Source organism: Neolamprologus brichardi, chromosome 10, assembly GCF_056152115.1.
Source record: "Neolamprologus brichardi isolate AB-2024 chromosome 10, ASM5615211v1, whole genome shotgun sequence".
Taxonomy (NCBI): Eukaryota; Metazoa; Chordata; class Actinopteri; order Cichliformes; family Cichlidae; genus Neolamprologus; species Neolamprologus brichardi.
In genome coordinates, this window is record NC_142113.1 from 28,561,670 (window position 1) to 28,585,227 (window position 23,558).

At 38.8% G+C, this 23,558-nt stretch overlaps 1 protein-coding gene across 1 annotated transcript in view; it reads left to right on the forward strand.

Annotated features, from left to right (window-relative positions):
* LOC102782209 (rho guanine nucleotide exchange factor 12-like) overlaps positions 1-19,265 on the forward strand; it is a 43,768-nt gene extending 24,503 nt beyond the window's left edge. The window contains exons 9-36 of the mRNA XM_087847493.1: positions 148-246; positions 322-432; positions 1,552-1,650; positions 1,792-1,834; positions 4,014-4,119; positions 4,255-4,392; positions 4,538-4,570; positions 5,536-5,647; positions 6,428-6,479; positions 6,624-6,833; positions 7,075-7,222; positions 7,915-8,066; positions 8,170-8,316; positions 9,488-9,573; positions 10,273-10,398; positions 11,528-11,642; positions 11,772-11,872; positions 11,976-12,053; positions 12,137-12,212; positions 12,371-12,538; positions 13,169-13,256; positions 13,346-13,426; positions 13,541-13,629; positions 14,475-14,780; positions 15,116-15,334; positions 15,423-15,619; positions 17,614-17,686; positions 17,781-19,265. Coding sequence (XP_087703619.1) covers positions 148-246; positions 322-432; positions 1,552-1,650; positions 1,792-1,834; positions 4,014-4,119; positions 4,255-4,392; positions 4,538-4,570; positions 5,536-5,647; positions 6,428-6,479; positions 6,624-6,833; positions 7,075-7,222; positions 7,915-8,066; positions 8,170-8,316; positions 9,488-9,573; positions 10,273-10,398; positions 11,528-11,642; positions 11,772-11,872; positions 11,976-12,053; positions 12,137-12,212; positions 12,371-12,538; positions 13,169-13,256; positions 13,346-13,426; positions 13,541-13,629; positions 14,475-14,780; positions 15,116-15,334; positions 15,423-15,619; positions 17,614-17,686; positions 17,781-17,794 — 3,267 coding nt within the window. The 3' untranslated portion in view covers positions 17,795-19,265. The remainder of the gene's footprint in view (positions 1-147; positions 247-321; positions 433-1,551; positions 1,651-1,791; positions 1,835-4,013; positions 4,120-4,254; positions 4,393-4,537; positions 4,571-5,535; positions 5,648-6,427; positions 6,480-6,623; positions 6,834-7,074; positions 7,223-7,914; positions 8,067-8,169; positions 8,317-9,487; positions 9,574-10,272; positions 10,399-11,527; positions 11,643-11,771; positions 11,873-11,975; positions 12,054-12,136; positions 12,213-12,370; positions 12,539-13,168; positions 13,257-13,345; positions 13,427-13,540; positions 13,630-14,474; positions 14,781-15,115; positions 15,335-15,422; positions 15,620-17,613; positions 17,687-17,780) is intronic.
* The last annotated feature ends 4,293 nt before the right edge of the window (positions 19,266-23,558 follow it).

Sequence of the window (23,558 nt, forward strand, 5' to 3'; positions counted from 1 at the left end):
CCTATAAGTTGTCCAAGGGGAAAGTGTTAAAAATATTTCTTGGGTTAAAGTTAAGGTTAAGGTTCCTACATATGAAGAAGAAATTATTCCTTTGTCATGTGAACCTCTTTGTTTGACCCTGCATTTTACCTCAATTATATCACACAGCATCCCAATACCCAGTCCAGTGCGGGTAGCCCTCCTTACCTCGTAAACCCTCAGATTATTGGAGCAGAAGACGACTACTTTGAATCCTCACAAGAACAGGTATCTGGCAAAATGTCTCTGATTTTTGGGTCACATGATCTTCATCCGATCTAATAAATGGATGCCTTTCCTCAGATCAATGGCGAGTGTACCTGTTTCCAGAGTATTGAGTCGCTGAAGTCTCGGCCGGCACACCTCGCAGTTTTCCTCCACCATGTGGTCTCACAGTTTGACCCTGCTCCTCTGGTATAGCCACAAACACAGTACAAATCAGTGTGTTGTAATGCCTTTGCTCCCAATATAGTCTGAATCCATTGGTATCATCATTTGATGCCAATATGAGGCCACTGCAGGCTGAAAATTAAAAGCATACATAAGTATATAGCAAGCATATGCGTATACTGTTTCCTAAAGTAGTAGCAAGGCATTTTAATTGTATTTAAACTTCATTTTACCAAACTTTCCGTGAACTTGTTCTTTGTCATTTTCTATTTTCACACTGCATTCATGATTCACAACCACATACTCTATATATAAAATGGGCCAAGCATCTGTGACAAAACATTGGTGATCACAACCCCAGCCGCTCCTACTGAAGATGTAAATCTTAAAAACAACTGTAACCATGGACTGTTGGTATGATAAATACACATTCAGTCCTACTGCGAGTCTTTACAGAAGCAGGAAAGTGAACTGACTAAAAATAAACTACAAAGAGCCTTTTTCATCATAACAAAGGAACATGTCAGACAGTGCAACAGTGTGGCTCATTAATGTGTTTTTCACAGTTTATCGACAACAATGGAGCTGGCTATTTAGCAGTATAAAGAGGCAACACTTGGTAGAAGAATGCTTTTGTTGTTTTATGTCTTAGAAGCATAAAACATGTGAATGCATTTACACAGACATTATAGAAAAGTAATAAACCTTGCAGAAATGTGTTAACTATTGAGCTGTGAAACTATTGGCAAGATGGAAAATCTTGCAGACTGATGTAATATAAGATAAACCATTTCTTTGATTATACGAGTTCAATATGAGCATAATTTAGTGTGTTAACGGTGTTGGTCAGCACAGAACGCATTTTACATCTTTAAAATATAAAGCAGTCTCAGTATCATGTATGAATATAAAACTCAGGGACATAAAAAGGGTTGCCAAGTTCTACTTTGTCATAAATGAAAGTGGGCCAAGGATTGAGCCCTGTGGAACACCGCTGTTGACCTAAAGAGACCTTTTTCTCACGATGTTGTATTTTGTTCATGTTTTGAATAAGTAATGCAATTAATGAAATAAGAAGCTATGCAAACATGGACTAATAGAACCTAATAGAAAGGACTAACTGTATTTTCCCCCTATGGTTAGCTGTGTTACCTCTACGCTGATATGTACAAGCAAACCAACTCCAAAGAAAGTCGACGCTTCTTTATTGAATTACACACGCTATTCATGGATCGAACTGCAGTAAGTTGGTCCATTAGATTCTTTCTCAGTCAGTGTCTGTTCTTTGTGACAATTTTCCTGTTTTTGTTTTAAAAAAAATAAAATAAAATAGTGTTTGTGTGTTGATGTGATTCTTAACTCTCCTTCTGTTGTCTTATCTAGAATCTTAAAGTGCCGGTGCCAGAGACTGTTTCTGCTGAGCTAGGTAAGGCATTAGAGGAATCCTCTAAAACAGAGGCTTCCAAAGTGTGGGGGCCCTGAGCCATTGCAGGGGGGAGCGCGGTATGAAAAGGAAAAAAAAAAAAGAACGCTTGGACACTGCTAGCATAATTGACAGGTTTCTGACGAGGCTTCCACACAAACGCAAAGCAGGAGATGAAGCATCGCCAATTATGTTTCCAAACCAACTTCATTCTAAGCCAAAGAGTAGAAAATATGGTGAAGCATGTCTTCCCTTTGGCTTCACCTGCACAAGTGCCGAGGTAGGTCTCTGCAATAGAATTAGTTTCCATTGCGTCGGGAGCAGCGCTGGACAAACACGGACAAACAGTATCCCACATTCTTGATTTGTAGTTCACAAACACTTCTTGTAATGACTAACTACTCCTGACATTTTGGAGATGTTAGCTCTTTATACAGTAAAGTTACAATGGGATCCAAATAATATCAGGCTGATCCTGCCACGATTTGTTTCCCCCGTTCAAACCACGCACAAACAGTATCCCACAGTTGTTTATGTTTTTTTGCACAGAGAAATGTATTGATAGCAATGTTGAATATTATTACACAGGAAAAAAACAACTACACATAAAATAATCACACCTTGACGTCTCTGCCTTTCTAAATGGAGGGACAGTAACTGCGTGTGTATATGTAAGCGTGTAAAACCTGCAGATAGTCAGATTAACAGTATTTTGTCTCTATCTGCCATTCTGCAATTCATCTCATGTAAACAATAACGTGGCGCACAGCGTGACGTGAAAAAAGGCACATACCTTTGACGTTGCGTGACGAACTCTGTATTCCTTGTCCACACGTAAATGCAAAAAATGGCGTTTTTTAACAAAAATCTCAGTTTTCGGTGGTTTGAAACGCCGTTGACGTGTGGACGAAAGGTCCGAACGCATAGAAACAGCTGCGTTTTCAAAAATACCCATTTAAGTGTGGACATCGCGTAAAAGAGTTTGGAGATTATTTCATTACTACCTGTAATTTCTTGCAGTTTACTTGTATTTGCTTATTTGTTTACTAATTGTTTGAGGTGTGAAATAAACCTCAGTGGAGTTTGAAAACGCGAACATTTTTCTTGTAAAACAAAGGGGTGCCCAGCAAAAAAAAAAGTTTGGGAACCACTGCTCTAAAGTATCATATTTCATGATTTTAAACTTCACACATACTGTACATGTCGCTTTGAAAAGTTAAAATCTGAACTCTGCTTTTCATGTGCTGGACTATGGAAGTAGAAGATGTAGTCAGAAGACAGCAAGCTTAATGAAGTACACTGTCCACCTCTGCTGCTTGGGGCCTAATAAGCAAACTGATGCTTGAAGCAGTTTAACAAAGAGTTTATTATACACAAAAACTAAGACCACAAAATTATTATTATTATTTTCAGGAAAGTGTTTGTGTGTGAGTGAGAGAGATTAAGAAACTCCAATTTCATGCAAATTCATGAAACCTTGAGAAATGAAAAAGGTAAACTGAGCATGCTTGACTGGTAAATATGGATAAATATCATGCAATTTATTACTGTTATTTCTTTTGTAGTGTGTAAGATATTCATTGTATCTGGGTGTTAGTCGCAGGGGTAGCAGTCTAAGCAGAGACGTCCAGACTGGCTTTTCCCCATCCACTTCCTCCAGCTTTGTCAGAGTGGTACTGAGGTGTTCCCATGACAGCTGAGACATGTAATCTTTCCAGCATATCTTGGGAGAGATAACCTTACCTAGGAGGCATCCAGGATGCAGATGCCCAACCCACCTGAAATAGCTCATTTATTCACTGTGCCCACAGCTTGTGGCTGTAGGTGAGGGTAGATCGACCGCTCAGCTCACTCTTCACAACAAGAAACCGGTACAACATCCTCATCACTACTGACATTGCACCAATCTGTGTGTCAATCTCACACTCCCACTCGTAAATAAAATATGTTTGAAAGCTTCAGAGAAAAGAAATCAATTCTAATAACTTGGGGTATTTGACAGTATTAGCTACCGTTCTGATATCATCGATTGCAGTGGCTGAAAACAGGCTCTACAACAGCAGATACGCGACTAGGGTTTAAACCGGATTCCTTTATATAAATTATAAATGTTCTTTTTTCACATTTAATTTGTGAATTGGATGCTTTGGAGTTGAATATTTTCTCTGTGTGTGTGTGACAGAGAAGCGAAGGCTGGACTTGATCCCAGACAGCCTGTGTAAACAGTACATTCAGACGTTACAGGACGCGCTGTTACCAGACCTGCACAAGAACCTGGAAGACTTCAGGTAGCTGTCACTCAGCTGTTAAATTTATTCTTATAATAAATGTTGAACCTGAATATTTTCCTGGCAGATATCTGATACATGTCTGTGTAAAGTAATATTTCTCTATGTACATGCGCTCTGTGTCTCGGTGTGCAGACAGAAGCGCAGCATGGGTCTGACGCTGGCCGAAGACGAGCTCTGTAAGTTGGACTCTGAGCCAGGAAGAGACCAGCAGGCCTTGGAGAAAGAATGCTCCTGTGCTGAACACATCCTCTTCAAGATAGAGGATATCCTGTAAGTCTCTGAGCCACAAAGACACCTAGATGTGTATTTTTAACCCCTATGCTCCTTTCTGATTGTATTTCTTTAAAAAAAAAAACCAAAAAAAAAACACCCACACAGACGTGCATCATGTGATTGTGTGTGTGTGATTTTGCAGGTTGACATCACAGAGCTCAGAAGAGGAGAAGTGGTAAGACGAGGGAGTTTTATATTTGATATCATCAGGCAGCTGCAGGATACTCAGTGTGAATGATTTTGGGGAAGTTTTATAGTTTCTGTTCTGTTCTGATATTTATAAATCATTGTCCCATCTGTGACTAAATGTTAAGACAGAATATCTCAAACAAAGTCTGTGTGAGCACAGTTTTATATCTTTGAACAAATATAGAAGTCTGTCACATGTAAGACAAAATTAATCATGGAGGTGCTTTACTCGCAAATATTTTGACATCAGGGCAAATTTCATTGCTCGAAAATGAAAGTTGTACTGATGCCTCTGATGCCACGTCTCGATCGGCTCAACATCATTCATTAACTTCCCCTGAATGATCTTGTTGGACGTCCTTAAAAAATAAAGGGTGGGTGGGAAAAAGAAATCTTGCACATGGGAAAGAATAAGACAGTCATAAAGCTCTGATACACCATGCAAGAGACGCAAATGTGGAATCTCTTGCCCCCAGTGGTGACATCTAGTACTGCACCCATCACACCACAGCTTTACATTGCAACACACTATAAAACCGTTGTTTTATGTAGCCCCCCCCCCCCCCAAACAACTTAAAATGGTTTTCCAGTCATCAGTGTTGGGAAAAAAAAAATCAAAGACGGGTGTTTTTACTGCTCAGCTGTAAAAGACTGACGAGATATTGTCGTCCGCCCTGCAGACATGCGAACAGGTGGCGTAGGCACATAAGCTTGTGAACGAGGCAACGTAGGAGTTTAAAATTGGTACTATAGATCCACTGGTCCACTGGTATTTCTTTTGTTTATTGCAATAATATGATGGATATTTCTTTCTTTGTAAGAGATGGTCTGTCTGAAAGAACGTCCGTCTGTTATTAATACTGTGATCATTAAGAGCTGCTGCATAGATGAGAAAATCAGAAGCACGTGTTCTGTGTTACACTGCTACACATTGTGTGTCTCTTATTGCAGGCAAACAATGCAGTATGTGATTCTCACCTACATGAAGCACCTCGGAGTGAAAGTGAAGGAGCATCGAGGCCTCGAACATAAACGTGCTCGCATCAATTTCCCCAGGATTAAGGTGCAACCTCCTGACACACACACACACACACACACACACACACACACACACACACACAGAGTAACCGATACATAATAATGCAATCATTATACAATTCCACTAATGAGTAAGTAGTTAAGTGCATGGTTTAATGGATGGATCTGTGGGAAGTTACTGACTTTGTTGTCTTTAAAAAAATTGTTCCTAGATAAACATGTTTTGTTTTGTTTTTTCATGAGAAAAGTATGAAGTCTGAGAAGTGGGTGAGAGGAAGGTGAAAATAATAAACAATATAATATAACAATATAATAAACAGTAATAATAAACTTTGTCTGGCTGGTCACTTTTGGATTCAGCGTTTTAGATTCAATTAGAAGTTAAAAAAACACTCGAACGTCCTCTGAAGTAGATCTTTTTTTGAGTTTACTGTAGTGCAGTTTATTGATCCACAACTAAGAGCAGAGTCAAATAAACAAAGGCAACGTCAGGGTGTGAGACCTTAAGCACATGCAGCACAGAGACAAAGAGAAAGCTAGGAGCCACTTACTCCTCCTGTCTGTGCTAATTAGCCTTTCCAGTGCGTTTAGCATGGAAACGCCTCTCATCTGGGTTACTCCCAGTATGTTCAGCTTGCTTCCCTGTGTATTCTGGCCACTGAATGTATGACAACCTCCCTTCAAGGCTGTGCTGGGACAGGCAACAGTAGTTTTTCCACACAGGTGACATGTGACTGACATTTAAGTGAACTTCAGAACTGAGAATCATTTACTCCAATGTGTAACTTCTAACTATTTCCATCAGTTTCCCAACATCCGCCCCCCTCGGCGTCCGAGCAGAGTGGACCCCACCCCAGGTGAGAAAAAAATATATATTTTAACCGTGAGGTATTTGCTGGCTTATTGCATAAAGAGCTGTATCTGTGTATAATTGAGGGTGTACATACAATAATGTTATCAGTGTAGTGTGTGATACTTCATGCTCATGGGTTTCTGCACAGTCGTGAAAGCTGTGGACCAGATCAAGCAGCGTCCGCCAAAGCTTCCTCAGTCGCCTCTTGGCATGTCTGAACCATCAGACCAGTCCGCCACAAGTCCTGGACGGATCCGCGATGGATCAGATACCCAATTATTGCCTGCCACCACCCTCCCTGCACACAGTTCCCCCACCACTCAGGTCTCAGAGGCAGGCGGACAAGAGTCAGAATCCAGTAAGATATTCCAGTTTTTGTTCGTTATTAAATTTTGATAATTTTCTTTTATTTAATTGCCCCAATCTTCCATTACATGTGGGATGAACACGGAGTCACTCACACACTATCTCTAGTTTCAGTAACTTGTACTAAATATCCCTGCAGAATACGGATACTGTTGAATTTGTTCAAAATAAAGCTCCATTCGAGTCTTAATTGTCTCATGTATTTTACTCCTCTTCTCTCCTTTATTCTACAGATGTCTCTCCGTTCTGCACGCAGCCCAGACCAGGCGACAGCGTGCAGTCTGCTGACAACCACGACGGCGTCTCCGGTCCAACCGGCACTCAGTTTGACTTCAGCCCCTCCACAGTGGAGCAGCGGGATGAAGATCAGGAGGCCTTCAGGTAGTTGAAGTTGGGGATGCAGCTTTAAGTCTGTTTTTAAAAACATTTTTGGGCTGTGTGCCACTGTAAAGGAAATTTCTGGATTTAAAGGAAGTAACCGCCTACTAATGTACGATTTGAAAGCAAAGAAGGAAAACCAAATTCAATTCAATTAAATTTTATTTATACAGCGCCAAATCACAACATCAGTCGCCTCAAGATGCTTTATATTGTAAGGTAGACCCTACAATTATACATACAGAGAAAAACCCAACAATCATATGACCCCATATGAGCAAGTACTTTGGCGACAGTGGGAAGGAAAAACTCCCTTTTAACAGGAAGAAACCTCCGACAGAACCAGGCTCAGGGAGGGCGACCCTCTGCCGCAACCAAATAAAAGTTGTATCCATTTTCAAAGAGTTTTTTGCATATATTGGATATAAATAACCAGAGAGTTGTTATATTTAAAAAAAATGTAACCTATGAATCAACATATTGGGGGTTTGTTTGTTTTAACTTTATGGTCATGGTTGTCACGGGACAAACCATCTATTAGAAAGGTGGGTTGGGAATTTTGTCAAAATATCCTAATGATACTGATACTTTTTAAATAGTTTATTGTGTTAAATAAACATTTAAATGCAGTAACTGTTTCCCTTTCTAATGCCACATTTATCTTTATGATAGCCAGTCTCTTTTTGTCTCTTTAGGATGGAGGTACCGGGTGACATCCAGAGTGAAGATGACCAAGGTGGAGAGGCTGAGTGTGAAGAAGATCCTCTGATCTGGCAGGGACTGGTCCCTCGAGGCGTCCTGATGGGCTTAACGCAACAGGAGATCAACCGGCAGGAAGTCATCAATGGTAAATCGCCAATATTACACATTTTTCTAAAATTATTAAAAAAGAAAAAAGAAATCTGTGCAAATTTTATCCACATGCATGCATTTGTCCGTTCGCTCTTTAGAGCTGTTCTACACTGAGCGTGCACACTTGAGGATGCTGAAGGTGCTGGACTGTGTTTTCTGCCAGAGGCTGAACAGGGACGGCATCCTTCCACCAGAAGACATAAAACACATCTTTATCAACCTGGAGGAAATCATTCAGCTTCATGGTAACAATCAATTAGCTGCACGGTAACACATTTCACACATGACTGAGTAGGGGCGTGGCTGTAATTGTGTTAATGAGACACAGACTGTTTCCTTCATCTACGGCAGATTTTCATATATTCTAATTGATTGATTTTTGGATTTTGGTCATTTCATGGTCCAATGAAAAATCATTACAGGGAAGTGACTGAGAGTTACTGGATGTTACAATAAAGTAAAAGTTTATAATGTTATAAAAACACTTACAGCACACACTTTGTCCTTGTCACGCTGCCAATGGGCCAGATCGTGTAAAAAAATCTCGGAGATTTCACAGTGACACACACAAATATAAAGCTGGCATCATAATAAAGGACTGTCCATCGTCCCTTGTAGGTTAAACACGTGTGCTGACATAGTCATGACACGTCATTAGTGTTCACAGCCATGCCTTTTCCCTTTCAAGCCCTTAACATGAACTGATTCAGGAAAACAGTCACAGGGAAAGGAGATGGTCCAGAGTGGGAGCTATAACAAGAGGGCGTGGTTTTAAATTTCAATCCCAATCCCCAAAAAATAAAAACTGAATGGAACAATTACACAGATTTTGTTTTTTCCTTTTGAGACGTTTGACTACTTTATGAAAAATATTAGCTCGTTTTTATTTGATGGTAGCTAGAAGTCTCAAAAAAGTCAGGACAGGGCCGCGTTTACTGCTGCGTCGCATCCCCTCTTCTTTTAACAACTGAGAAGACCTGCTGGACTTTTTGTTTGGCCTTTGGTGAGTTTGCACTGAGGAACTGAAACTTCTTTTCACTACTTACTTACCTTTCGAGCCGTTTGTTGCCCCTGTCCCTGGTTTGTGCTGCTGCCATCAAATTCAAAATAAGCTTTTTTTAAATTATTTTTTATAAAATACTAAAAAGTCTCAGTTTTAAGATTTTATATGTTCTCTGTGTTCTAGTGTGAATAAAAGATGAGTTTATGAGATTTGCAAATCGCTGCATTCTGTTTTTATTTACTTTTTATGCAGCGTTCCAACTTTTTTGGAAATGGGGTAAAAATTGTAATTTTGTAAATGTTATGTTGCTAATCAATTAATGATTGAGAAATATGTGAGTCATCACCAAACTGAGCTAGCTGGTGAGTATTTTTGGATGTATAAAAGAAAATAATCTTCTCGCTGTGCTCCAGTTTCTATAACAGAACAAATGACTGCAATCAGGAAGAGGAACGAGACGTCTGTGATCGGTCAGATCGGAGATGATCTCCTGGGATGGGTAAGGCTGGCTTCAAGTATCTGTGAGAGAGGACTGAAAACAGAAACTGCGTTTATTTGTATTTTTAGTCACCTTCTGCCCAGACTAGATAAATGGTAAAGAGGTCTTCACAATCCCCACATTACATTATGTTAAAGACTTTTGAGGTCCATGTGTCTTTTCCCACAGCATCGCCATTCAGGTCAAAATCAAAATTTGGGCAACAATTTGGGTTTAGTAAATAAATACCAGCAAACCTAAAACATTCCTATCAGGCTCAGCCTTTGTGTTTAGTCTTGATAGTGAAATATTATCCTGCTAACACAATAAAGGTGCGTGTTCCAGTACCAGTTTGCTAGTTTAGTGTCTACCTCATCACTCCCCTCTAATATGTTATGTGTAGATATACCTAGAAATGGTCAGTTAATGTCCGAGCGGACTTACGGGTGGATGCTGTGATGGTGGAGTTGTCATAAGGCAGAGGAAATGAGTGCAAGTTCTTTGCCTGAATTATCTGGCAGGCTTTGCTTCTATATTTATATCTAAAAGCATCAATGTGCAAGTAGATAACTTCTGCTGGCATGGCTGCAGGCTCTGTGTTGTTTTTTAAAATATTTTCAGAGTTGTTTCAGTAGAAATCATCAAGTACATCATGCACTCTTGGCACGTAAGCTGGTAATATTTAAGCATTTTTTGCTTTCTCTGTGCACTCGCATCCAGTTCAGTGGGGAGGAAGAGCAAAAGTTAAAGAGAGCAGTGGCAACCTTCTGCAGTAACCAGCCGTCTGCACTGGAGCTCATCAAGACGAGGCAGAAGAAGGACCAGAAATTCAACCTGTTCATGCAGGTGAGTGCAAGACTCCCACTGCAGTCTACCACCAGGAGGAAAGTGACTTTGGATGAGACAGATATTGGCAGGCAGAAGAACATTCGATTAAGTTTTAGTTAGTGTGCCAGTTCACAACAATTGCAAGCTGGAGACCTTGCATCATTATAGAAAAATATCCAATGAGCCGACATTCTCCAATGAGCTCCCTTTATAGCAGGAAGAGACCCGAACAAGGCTAGGGGAGTGCAGGTACACCCCCTCACGACTGGCTGTGGGTGTAGGGAAAGTCAGTCACATGAGGCTTCCAGAGAGGGGAAGAACAAGAACTTGCCTAATTTGACCCAAATTGTATCTGTCCATTCAAAAATCTAAGGAGTTTGGAAAGAAAAGCAACTGGATTTTTAAAGTTTCTTGAAGACATTTCTCTCATCCAAGAAGTTTCTTCAGTTCTAAGACCAAACGGTGGAGAGCCCACTACTGATCATGTGCCTCAGCTCAAGGTGTGAAAAAGGGTGTGGGACAGCAAACTTAAAGATGTCCAGTGGTTTTCTTTCTGAACTCCTTAGGTAACTTTGCCCTGGATGACTGAGAACCTACACAGAGACACAGGATGAGTAAGTATCCATCTCCGTATGGAGAATGGATAAGAACAGTGGCACAGTTGGCTCCATATGAGTGACTTACATTCAGTTTATTGGAGATGCTTTATGAGTACATGCTTACTTAGGACCCTTGAACCAGGTGGCTTTTTGCAGCTTAAAAAACTTTTAAGTTACCCAGTAAATGTAACATAAGGATAGAAGTGACAATACGCACTTCATAATTAGAGGAATGTTGGTGCAATGGGCTCCCCCCCTTTTCTTTTCTTTTTTTTATCTAAATTTTAGGACTTTGATTGAATCTGTTGTATTATTATTCGTTAAAGATTTCATCTATCTTTTGTCTGAACCATGTTTTCTTTTGTTTCTATTTTGTATAACAAATGTCTGCATTTTGGAGCTTAAAGTAGAACTTAAAGTAGAACATCCCATAAGCTCGAATATTTCAGATTTTGTTTTATAGTCTCATATAATATCTGTTACAGAGGTTTTTTTGTTATTGACCTTCTTCATTCCTTGCTCTTCTCTTGCTTGTTGTCATTCTTCAGGAAGCTCAGAGCAACCGTTTGTGTCGCAGGCTGCAGCTCAAAGACATCATCCCTGTAGAAATGCAGAGAGTGACCAAATACCCGCTCCTGCTGGATAACATTGCCAAGTACACAGGTATAAATACGATTTTATACATTTTAGTACAGATTCTGGAAACCAATTACCTTTTTCATTGAGGGGGAACAATTAATTTTAGCTTAATCATCAAGAACTGTTGGCTATGTTGGTTTTTTGTTCTTGTAGAGGACATTGAGGAAAGGAAAAAGGTGAAGAGAGCTGGAGACTGTTGTAAAAAGATCCTCAAACATGTCAACCAAGCTGTGAAAGAGGCTGAAAACAAACAGGTACACACATTAGATATTTAATCATTTTATTTAAAGAAATGTGCAGATTCATACAGGCTGAGATTTGGAAGGGTATTTTATGAGTTGTGTTGTGTCTTAACAGCGGCTCGAGGAGTATCAGAGAAGGTTAGACTTCTCGTCTCTGAAACAGAGTGAAAACCCTGTGATCCTGGAGCTGAAGGTAACAAACTTGTTTTAATCTCTGTTTACCTTGATATTTACTCTGGATTGTTTATGAAGTTCTGCCACGTGTTGTGTTTGCAGAATCTGGACCTCACTAAGAGGAAGATGGTTCATGAGGGTCCTCTCTCCTGGAAAGTCAATAAGGAAAAGACAATTGGTGTGTACACATCAGTATATGACAATAAGATTAAAAAAACTATAATATCAGACATTTTTGTAGATTAAATACTTCTTCAGGTTTATTTTTGCATCCAAAATGAGACAAAACTTGTCAGATACACATACAGTTTTATACCACTAGTGTTTTCCTTTCAGAGCTGTACACACTTCTCCTGGAGGACATCATGGTCTTGCTGCAGAAACAAGATGAGCGCCTGGTCCTAAAGTTTCATGGCAAAAACATGGCCAGTGTTGTCGACACCAAGCACACCTTCAGCCCCATCATCAAACTCAACACAGTCTTGGTTCGACCTGTCGCAACTGGTAAGAACCGCAGACAAGTGGAAATGGTGCTCCATAGTGCAGTGGTTTACTCCTAACAAGCAACGCATCCCTGGTTGATGGAGTCACAGATCCCATTAGGGGTTGTATCAGGAAGGGTGTCAGGAGACAGGAAAGCTTTGGGGGGAAAAAGACCAGGGGAAGACGTGCAGTAAATCCCTCAGTGTGGATTCAAACAATACAATAGGTCACCTGGTCTCCCCTGTGAGCTAAACCATCATTTAGCTAAACATTTAGCTTAGCTTAGTTTAGCATTTAGCTAAACCAGTATTTAGCTCACTGAATTAAGTTTAGAACCTTTTTTTTGTTTTTACCACCATAAAAACACACAGGTAGTGTTATGTTCTCAGTTGTGTCGAAGATGCAGAAGATTTTGGTTGGCATGCCAAATTTCCTCAGCCATTGTAGGAATGACAGTTTTCCTGTGAGATCCTAACTGAGGACTTAGCATGCTAACATTAGCTTTTAACTTAACTTCACAAGTTTCTTTGTTTTTTCATGTCAGTGACATTAGTTTCTGTATATTTTTCTATGTACACACTCTATTTTGAATGTAAATGTAGCTTTTGTGTCATGTGGACCAATCCTTGTTTGAAATTTTCTCTTCGTCAGACAACAAGTCTTTCTTTGTTCTGTCCATGTCCGAAAACGGGGCTCAGATCTACGAGCTGACGGCTCAGACGGTGTTCGATCAGAGAACGTGAGTGTCGCACCAAAACAATGCTCATGCACCTTCATCTGGTCACTTTTAGTCTGTTTCATCCAGCTGTGCCACCTCTGTTGCTCCAGGTGGCAACATCTAATCACACAGTGTGCCGAAGCCATGAAGGCCAAACCCCACAGGAGGGACACGCCTCCACCTCAGTCTGAGTGAGTCTGCTAATGCTGCAGACATTGTCACTGGTATTGTTGTTTGAGTTTTGAGTGTGCGTATTGTTTTTTTGTTTTTTTTAATTCACTGTTTACAATGTAAATGTGTTTCAGTGTGGAGCGGGATGCTATTAATATCATCAACAATGGGATGCCTAAACTGAGCAAAGATGAGACGCCGAGTGAAAGTATCCGTTCTGCAGGTATCTATATGTGTTTGTCAGTACCAAAAGTACTGATGGATCGATTAATCTATGGCTTATTCAAATGATATATGAAATCAGAGATGTCAAAATAATTTTACATCATGGGTCACATGCAGCCCGCTTTGATCTTAAGTGGGCCGAACCAACGTAACTCCACTGATGTTTAACTACACACACAAGTTCAATTTCAACAATACAGCTCAGTCTTTGCATGTAATAAAAAAGTGCTGCTGTAGTAAATTAATGAAATCTGTCAGCACAAATAAATAAATGTGCAAAAATATAGAAAAAAGCTCTGGTAGCTCATTGTTCATAAATCTTATTCCCCCCCTGTGGACCCATTGTAAAAAAATAACACTTTCTATGGTAGATGATAAACTAAACGGGGAATTTGGTGTGTTTTAATTGTTAGTGTTCATCTTATATTTAATTGCTTTGGTGTAATATGGTGGAGGCAGTAGGAAAATCTTTAAAACCTATGAAAATATAGTTAAAATCCCCAAATCTATGCCCTCCAGCCGATTTGGCCCATATGGAAAAGAAATAGTAAAAACATATATGATTTACTCATGAAAGTGGCCACTTTCTCATTACTTTCATATATTTTTTTAGTAAGTATCCAAAACATACAAGTTTCATTATATAATTTTTCAAGAGATCTTATATGTGTTTTCACTCTTGTATGCTTTTCATACAAGTTTCATACAAGACAGATACAAACTTTATAAGATTTATATATATCTTTTCCATATGGGGGAGTCTTTGCAAGTCTGATTCTGTGTTGTTGTTGTTCATGGTTTTCTGTCCAACGCTTCATCACATTTTTAAAATTTAAATCCCAGATATGAGCATCTCCGATAAAGTGGCCGCCTCTGCTTCAGACATTCAAGATCCACCGGAGAGTCTCAACCCCTTCGATGGATTGAGATCAGAAGATGAAGAAGAGGAGCTGCCGATGACAGACAGGCAGGAGGAAGAGGAGCAGAATGGAGAGGTGGATGAAGCGGAGCTAGAGGCCTTCCTGGACGGGCAGCTGGCGGAGAGACTGCTGCAGGAAGGATCGCGGCTTGGCATTGCCCTTGAAAATGAAGAAGAGCACAATGCTTTTGTCATGCCTTGCTCCAAAGCTGAAGAAGCTCTAAAGACACGTAAGTCCTGATTACCTGTCGGTAGCAGTAAGCACTGTGGATAGTTTTGACCCTGAGATGTTTGTTTTATCATTAAGCTCGGGTTAATTCAAATAAATTCAGTTTTATTCATATAGCCCCAAACAGCAGTCACCTCAGCACGCTTTGTATTGTAAGCTAGAGATCCTACAATAATACAGAGAAAACCCCAACAATCAAAGAATCCTCTTTGAGCAAACCCTTGGCAACAGTGGGAAGGAAAAAGTCTCCTTCAACAGGAAGAAACATCCAGTTTAATGGTAAAGAGAATATGCTGACATTCGCATGAGGAAAATGACCGCTGATGTCTGTTTCAGTGGCGATGCTGAAGCAGGCAGTCTTCACACACATGTTAAGCAGAGAAGCAGAGGAGGAAACGGAGGAGAGCAAGCCGAGTGGAGCCCGTGGGAGTCAGTCGAGTCCTTCTTTGCCTGAGAGCCCAGAGGGGCCCTCTGCTACCTGTGATGAGAGCCAGACATCTGAAAGTTTACAGAAAGAACACCTGCAGCCTCCACCTGAGGCTGCTGAACGTAATGGTACTGCTGTACTCTAGTATTAAGAATTAATGACCAAAATATACTTGCATAACTATCTCAACATCTCCTGATCTGCATCTCCACCCAGGTGGCTTCGTGGTCCTGGATTTCCCCGGCTCTGAGGAAAGCAGCACTGATGATGATGTCGGAGTTGGAAGTGATGTTGGGATCGACATGAGGAAACTGCTGTCTTCCTCCTCGCAGATGGGAGGCGGAGGCCCCAACCTCAGTCGGCAGCTCATGACCCACCTGCGCCTCCTACAGGCCGATCTGCAGTATCTTAAGGTACCTTAGTATCTGAGGTCTGCTTTCTATAGTCGCAAAACCTAAACATGGTGAGATGTCTCGCCTCCAGTGAGTCATTTTTGTGATGTTAAATTTACTGGAGAGTGTTGCCCTAACACACCTGATCTCTATTTTCTCCACCAGCTGTTTGTAGCCAGTGGATGATTTTCATATATCTGCACTAAAAAGCACAAAATTACCATCTGATAGCAATGCTGGGGTGTTTTTAATGTCTCTTTTTACTTGAACAGCAATATTAGGGCCAAATGTTTAACGCAGTAAGTAAGCCGTTTTGGGGTCATTGCTCAGAAAAGTAATATATTACTCATTAGATGTTCAGCAGCTGCCTAACAAGCAGACACAAAAGTTGTAAGGTTAAACAAACGACTGATCCAAGCCCAGACGCAGGTTTGTTTTTTTAAAGATTTAAAATTTGGTACATTACCATGGAAAAACCTGCTTACTCTTAAACTAAACCAGACTTTCATAAATTCAAGCCTGAAAAAATGATCTGGAGGATGGTTTGCATTTGGATGTGCTCTTCTAAGTAAATGAATGTTCTCTGTTTGTATTAAGCAAAAATGTATTTGCCTCCTCACATATTTAGTTATATTTTCTTTTGTTTTTCTACCCTCTAACATAGTGTCCTTTTTTGTATTTATATTTTTCTTCCAGACATTTTTGTAGTTTTTTAAAGTGGTCCTTCCTTCAGTCCTTAGGCACTTTGTTATCTCGTATTAACTCAGACTGTGTGTGTTAGCTAGTAACACAGCCTGACAGTAATAAAATGGTATTTTTAGCATCAGTAAGGTGATTCCCATGGAGCCATCAGTCAGACTTGACATTTTAGCGAGGTGTGGAGTGTGTAAAAATAACAACAACAACAAAAAAACTATCTACAGTAAATGAAGAGTATCTGAAATTCAAATCATTAACTGGCGTCTGAGTCTTTTTTACATAACACAAGAAAAACATCTGGATTTTTCCCCAGGTAATGTAATTTAAATGTATTTTTAAGTTGTAATTAACATATGTATCTTCTCCTAAATTCTTAAAAACTTTGACACGAAATGTAACTGAGTGAACAATATAATCATCGTATTATTATAAGTGTCTCAGTGTCCCATACCACTGGTCCAGTATGAACTGGACCAGTGGTATGGTCCAGTTCATAACCTTTGGTATGAACTGGACCATACCACTGGTCTGTTAATAAGAGATGAGGATCAAGGAATGTAGTTACAGAAAAATATAAATACAGAAAAACCTAAATAAGTTGCACAATATTAATGAATTAATTAAATTTTTAGCAATACATTTAAAAATGCAGAATATAATATTATCCAAATTAAATCTCATATGTGCAAATTAATATTACATAATTTTTTATTGCCAGGTGATTCAATAAACTAATGATTTTAAATAAAAATGTAGTTTTCTGGGAATTATTGAATGGTTAGTGCTTTTAAAGGCTTACTCTAACACTAGTGTGTGTTTTACAGCTGCTTTAATATTTACAGGTAAAATGTCTCATTGCAATCACCATCTCTGCATTAACCTCCTAGGACCTGCCGTCCACATATGTGGACATCACATTTAGGGACGTCTAGACCAAAATACTTAATTTTTCTCTACAAGGGCCTGATATCCACATACGAGGACATTATACTGCCACTGTTCTATCAAAATTTGATACAAATGTCCTCATATGTGGATCTCATTTTTCTCAAAAACAACAATTAGGTAAAAAAAAACAAAACAATCTGGTAATTCTTTGTTTTTACGTTCTTTAGGTCCCAATCAACCCAAATAGCAAAGAAAAATAACAAATGCATGCCATGAAAGCGTTTGGGTTTTAGGAGGTTAAGAGAACTTTTTTTTTTCTAAATTCCTATTTTGACTCCTGCATTTAAGCCCATTTTGTCAGTTTGACTGTATCTGTGTCTGATCTGTGGGCCACAGTCAGTTGTGCTGTAATGATGATCTGCTTCCAGGACATAGAGATGAAGTACAACGAACTGCAACAAACGCACGGCGATGCAGCCACAGACTCGGATGACAACAACGGTGTGTTTGAATTCTCTCGGTCATCTCACTTTCATCAGCTTCGCGCTCAATTTAATGTTTTGTATTTCAAACTCTCTTTCTGGTATTTTTTCAGATGGGATTCAGTGACGAAAGGCTTCCTGCTCTCTCGGCTGTCAGAGCCAAGTTTCATGTTGCTGCGTGCTCACCTTCCTCCACCTTTTACCACTGAAGGATTAATGTCTGATCTCCTACTTCAAAGGACGGCGTCATCGTCGCAGTCTGAATTACTCCACTATAAACTCTTTCACAAAGCAGGAGCAGAAGAGACATATCACTGAGTTTTTCATGGACACTTTTTAGTATAATAATAATCACTGACTGCATAAATGATCTGAAACACTGGATATAATGAATGGAAAAAGGCTAAGCCGACCATCTGACGTCACAGACGTTCAGCAGAGAAGAAGTGAGACATTATGACTGTGACCAGTACTGAAGGAAGATTTTCCTCTTCAAAAAACTCAGTGTAAAAACCTGCAATAGAAAATAACCTCTACATTATAGATAGAGTCAATATACAAGTGCCCAATAAAATGCCTAAATGGAAGGTTAAAACACTCATTCCAACCATAAAATTTACCCAGAAGGGATTTAATGCTGTTTTTAGCCAAGCTTTGCATTAAACGTTAAGCAGGTGATGGTCTGATTTGGATCAAATATCTAACAAAAACTCTGAAGCTCACAAATCTACACCCTGAATCATTTTTTCAATTACAAGCACAAATATAATAAGGCAGTTTAATGCTGTGATTTCTGACTTACTTGCTCAGCAGTAAAAACAGATACTTTGAAGATGAGTTTCACTTGAAACAGCCTCTTTTGAGGAAACTACAGGCAGCTGTGGCAGTCTGCTATTGGCCAAAGCAATCACACCGGTCACATTGTTCCCTAGTGACGAGTGGTTGTCTGGGTATTTTCTATTTTAATTTTAAAATATAAGATATTAAAAAATCAGTGGGCTTTAGAGTTGGCGATAGGTGTGTTTTCCTCCCTGCTTTTCAGTCTTAGCTAAGCTAAGCTAGCACACTTGACAGGTCTGGACTTTGCGTTCAGTATGTTACGCTTGTATTTGCTGCATTAACACAATTTCAGGAAGACCAAGACGATTCTCATTATTCTGATTTTGGAGCATCAGAAAAGCTAAATATGAATTTGTTGTAAATTTCCTTTTATTGTGTTAGATACTATATGTGTAGGTTGTTAACAAGTGACACCAGATACAAACAAAACAGTGTGACGTTCCTTTTAGCTCAGTTGATCAAATAAGTGCTAATATTGAACTTTATGTGGGTTTAACTTTGACTTTGCAGCTGCGACGCCCTCGGGTTTATGAGATAAATTGGAGGATTTAGAAGTTTTAATTTCTCACTGACTGTGGGATACATTCTGAACGTCTCATCTTAAGTAAGAAAAAAGGTGAAAATCCCCGTTTCTTATGATGGCAGGTTGATTTAGCTTTTTGTCTCAAGAAAACTAAAGGGTAATTTCTTGAGATAATAAGATGGTTTATCTCAGAAGCATTTTGTTTTCCTGTTATTATGTGAAGATTATAGGAATACCCAATCTTGACCACTTATGAAGTTAAAAATAGGCAGAATTACTAAAGTGACATGTGCTGCTTCAGCTGGGCTAATCGTAATAATGAGAGGCCAACAGGGACCTTTTTTAAATTATTTTTTTAACGGCCTGGCACAGAGTGACCAACAACATGGCTTGGTGAGTCCAACTGGAATCTAAAAATTCAATTAAAATTAATACAGTGAGAAGAAGTGGCATAGAAAGCAGTAGGCACACTTTTCAAGCATATTCACAGTCCTGTGCCCTAATACAGTATTACTAATATTATAGTAGAATTATATGCATGTGTGCAAGAGTTTAAAATATTTTTTGTATTACAGCTGTTTTCACAGAAAAACAAGTATCCAGACTTTAGTGTAAAATAAATCCTACAAAAGAAGTAGGCAATTAGACAAGAAATAAAAGTTTCTGCCTAATAGTATGACTCCTTATGTAGTACGACCTTTGAGTCTAATAAATGATACTGTGTTGCTGGATCATAATTCATTATATTTATATACAGTGGTGTGAAAAAGTGTTTCCCTTCTTCCTGATTTCTGAGTGTTTTGCATATTTCTGACAGTTAAATGTTTCAGATCATCAAAGAAAGTTTTATATTAGACAAAGATAACCTGAGTAAATACAAAATGCTGTTTTTAACAAATGGTTTCATTGATTAAGGGAGAAAGATTTTCCAAACCTACCTGGTCGTGTGTGAAAAAGTTCAGTTTCACCAAACAGTCAGGCCTTATTACTGACAGACCTGTTGAATCACTTAAATAAAACCTGTCTGACAAAGTGACGCAGGCTAAAAGATCCCAAAAAGCAACACATCATGCTACAATCTAAAGAAACAGCTAAGTAGCAAAGTCACTGACATCTATCAGTCTGGAGAGGGATAAGAAAGCCATTTCTAAGGCTTTGGGACTCCAGTGAAACACAGTGGGAGCCATTATACCACAAAACAGTGGTGAACAACATTAAAGAACCGCAGGCTTCACATATCTAAGTTAATGTCAGAGGTCCTGATTCAACAATAAGAAAGAAACTGGGCAAAAATGCCAAAGTCCTGACCCGAATCCAATTGAGATGCTGGGGAATGACCTTAAGTGGATTCATGCTGGAAAGGCCTCTCAATAAGTGGGTGAAAAACAAGAATTCTGCAAAGATTAGTGGACTAAAATTCCTCTACAGCTCTGTAAAACACTCATTGCCAGTTCCTGCAAACGCTTGATTGCAGTTGTTGCTGCTAAGGGTGGCCCAACCAGTTATTAGGTTTAGGGTATTCACTTTTGGTTTGGTTTTCTCTCTTAATAATAAACAACTTTGTTTAGAAACTGAATTTTGTGTTTAGTTGTTATCTTTGTCTTATATTTCAATTTGTTTGATGATCTGAAATATTTAAGTGTGGCAAACATACAAAAGAAACCCCAAACAAACAGGAAATCGGGAAGTGTTTATGTTTAATTTTGCAACTGGTAATAATTTAATTATTTACTGCTGTGTAACAGTATAGGAATTGAATTGAACCACTCCTATCCATGCTCTCATGCAGTAACGCTGAACATTGTAAGATTTCCAGTGTGACTGAATTGTGCGATGACACCAGGAAGTAACAATAACTTCTTTGAAGTGGGGAAGGGCAGTGACACCCCGTACCAATCTGGATACGCCCATGTAGGAAAGAGTTGAACAGAAAGCTGCAAAGCTAGGCTCATTTTCTCACAATAACTAAATATATAACTTGTTCATCTCACTAGAAAACAAGTTTAATTGCCTCAAGATAAATTACTAGATAAATTGATTTATTCTCACAAAATGAAAAAATTGCATTAAAAAAAACCTTTTAAATTATGTGCATGTCCATTATCATCTTCTGTATTCCTTTAATTACTATACGCTTGCCAGTTACCATCGTCTCTGTATGATTTTTCATAGCAATGCAGTGCTGTATAGCAGCTGACTTAAACAGTCACAGATTTTAAACACCCGGAAGCACTTAAATGTAGCAAAAAAACAAACAAAACAAAAAAATAATGTCCCCAGTTTGGAGTCCATTGGTTTTATCCTTCTATCAAATAAACAGTAAATCAAAAAACAAACAAATCATTCAAAAATAAAATGCAGATGGACAAAAAACTCTTAAAATAATAATTCAGATGGTTGGTTGATGCTTGGTTGACTAGCCGAAGTGTACGTAGTAAACCAGTTTTGTCCAACCTGTGTTTTTAACTATAAAAATACATTCACGCAGACATCTGCGCTTCACTTTTAAGGTTGGGCTGAAGATAGATTCACCGGCCACAAGACTGCGCCGTGGCTCCGGTTTGTGGATAAATATGTTCAGGCAAAAACGATGACTGCTTTGGACTGCGTTCAGGGTAAAGGCGTATATTGTACAATGACTGCATGTCAGTAATTTTATTCGTGTTTTTACTCGCACCTTTTTGTTTTACACCATGCTATCATGTATTGCTTTAACACAAACTGCTCAAAAAGAGGAGAATTAATCCATTTTATAAATGTTATTTTAAATGTTATAATTTTTGTTACATTGTTATTAACTCTGTTAACATGTTTATGACACAGGAAGCTCATTGTTTGTGAAAATTAAGGAAAAGATGAATGGAAATTTTTGTTTAATTTTATTTGATCTTGATGGGGAAGTGAGATAACAGACTGTGCTTAAAAAATAGAGCGAAACTTTGCCCTGAAAAGTGAAGCGAATGCTTAAGTGCCTTAAACTTGTTTTTGTTCAAATGGCCAGCAGGGGGCAGTACATCTGGTTACAAAAAGAAGTCCTGTTGTACAGAAGTCTATGTGAAAATGACCCTACTGCTGATTGATTGAGTAAACAGTTTTCATGTGCATCAATGGAACATGATGTTTAGTTTGTATTCCCTATTAGGATAATAAATCAGGGTTTAGGACGCACCAGTATTGTGATTGACAGGTTGCTATGGTATCGGGATACCGTTTGACTGGTTTCTCAATCAGATCCACTCTATAGAGGATACAAGAGGAGTATAACATGAGTTTTTAAGAACACATTATGAAACCTCTGATTTTAAATTATGGGTCTAATCATCGGGTGTTTTTAGAGCTAGAAGGAAGGAATAGTAACCTGTCAGTTGATGCTAGGTGACTTAACGTGGGACTCTACAGGATTTGACTAATTTAAATGCATCAATATAGATGCCGTCTTTGAGTCTTGTAAAGTACAGTTTCACCTCTTCATGCTGCTTAGAGCGAATAAGTGCAGAAAACAGTTCATCGAATGTCTGCTCAAGACGCACTCTAGAGGCCGCTTCCCATATTAAAATGCCCAACATAATAACTTCATCTCCAAAAGTTGATTCTGTTCATCTGGATGTAGCATTTTCTGGGAGAAACGTTTCGTCACTCATCCAAGTGACTTCTTCAGTCTCAGCTGACTGCATTTTTCCCCAATCTTATAAACAGTACATCAATCTCATGATCAATGGTCATGAGAATTTGCATAATTATGATTAAGGAACTGACCTCCCAGCCCATTGTTCCTTCAGTGGGCTGGTTTCAGTCATTATGCAAATGTACTGTTTATAAGATTGGGGAAACCTGCGGTCAGCTGAGACTGAAGAAGTCACTTGGATGAGTGACGAAACGTTTCTCCCAGAAAATGCTACATCCAGATGAACAGAATCAACTTTTGGAGATTTATTTTCCTGGATGATTGAGAATGCATCAAGACATAATAACTTCATGGCATTTAAATGCATGTTTTTATCCTGATAGAAAAGAAAACTAAAAACAAAACAGGCTTGGCTTCTGTAGATAGTTTTCACAGGTGCTCTGACTTATGAAACTTAAGTTTTTATGGTTTTGGTGCATGTTTATTAAATGTATATAGTATATAATATGGAGTTTCTCTGTACCAGAGAAGGTAATATAATATACCACATTCATATACAAGCTTGTGCTTTAGTTTTAGTGAATGAAATTTACTATTACTATTTCTGTTCTAGTATATAGTCATCTACAGTGGCCTAGCAAAAATAAAGAATTTAAAAAAAACACACACACACAACAGACATTAAATAAAACCCAATGGAGATGGGGAAAAAGACAAAATGCGCACAAAAAACAAAAAGGAAAACACTAACATGATGGAACAGCAGTGGAAACGACAAGCTAACAGAACAGACAACATCTAATAGCAAACATGTATCTACAGTATTGAATGAAACTTGATTAAAACACACATTATATTGCATGTTTTCTTCCCCAAAACAATGTACTGCATCAGATCTATACT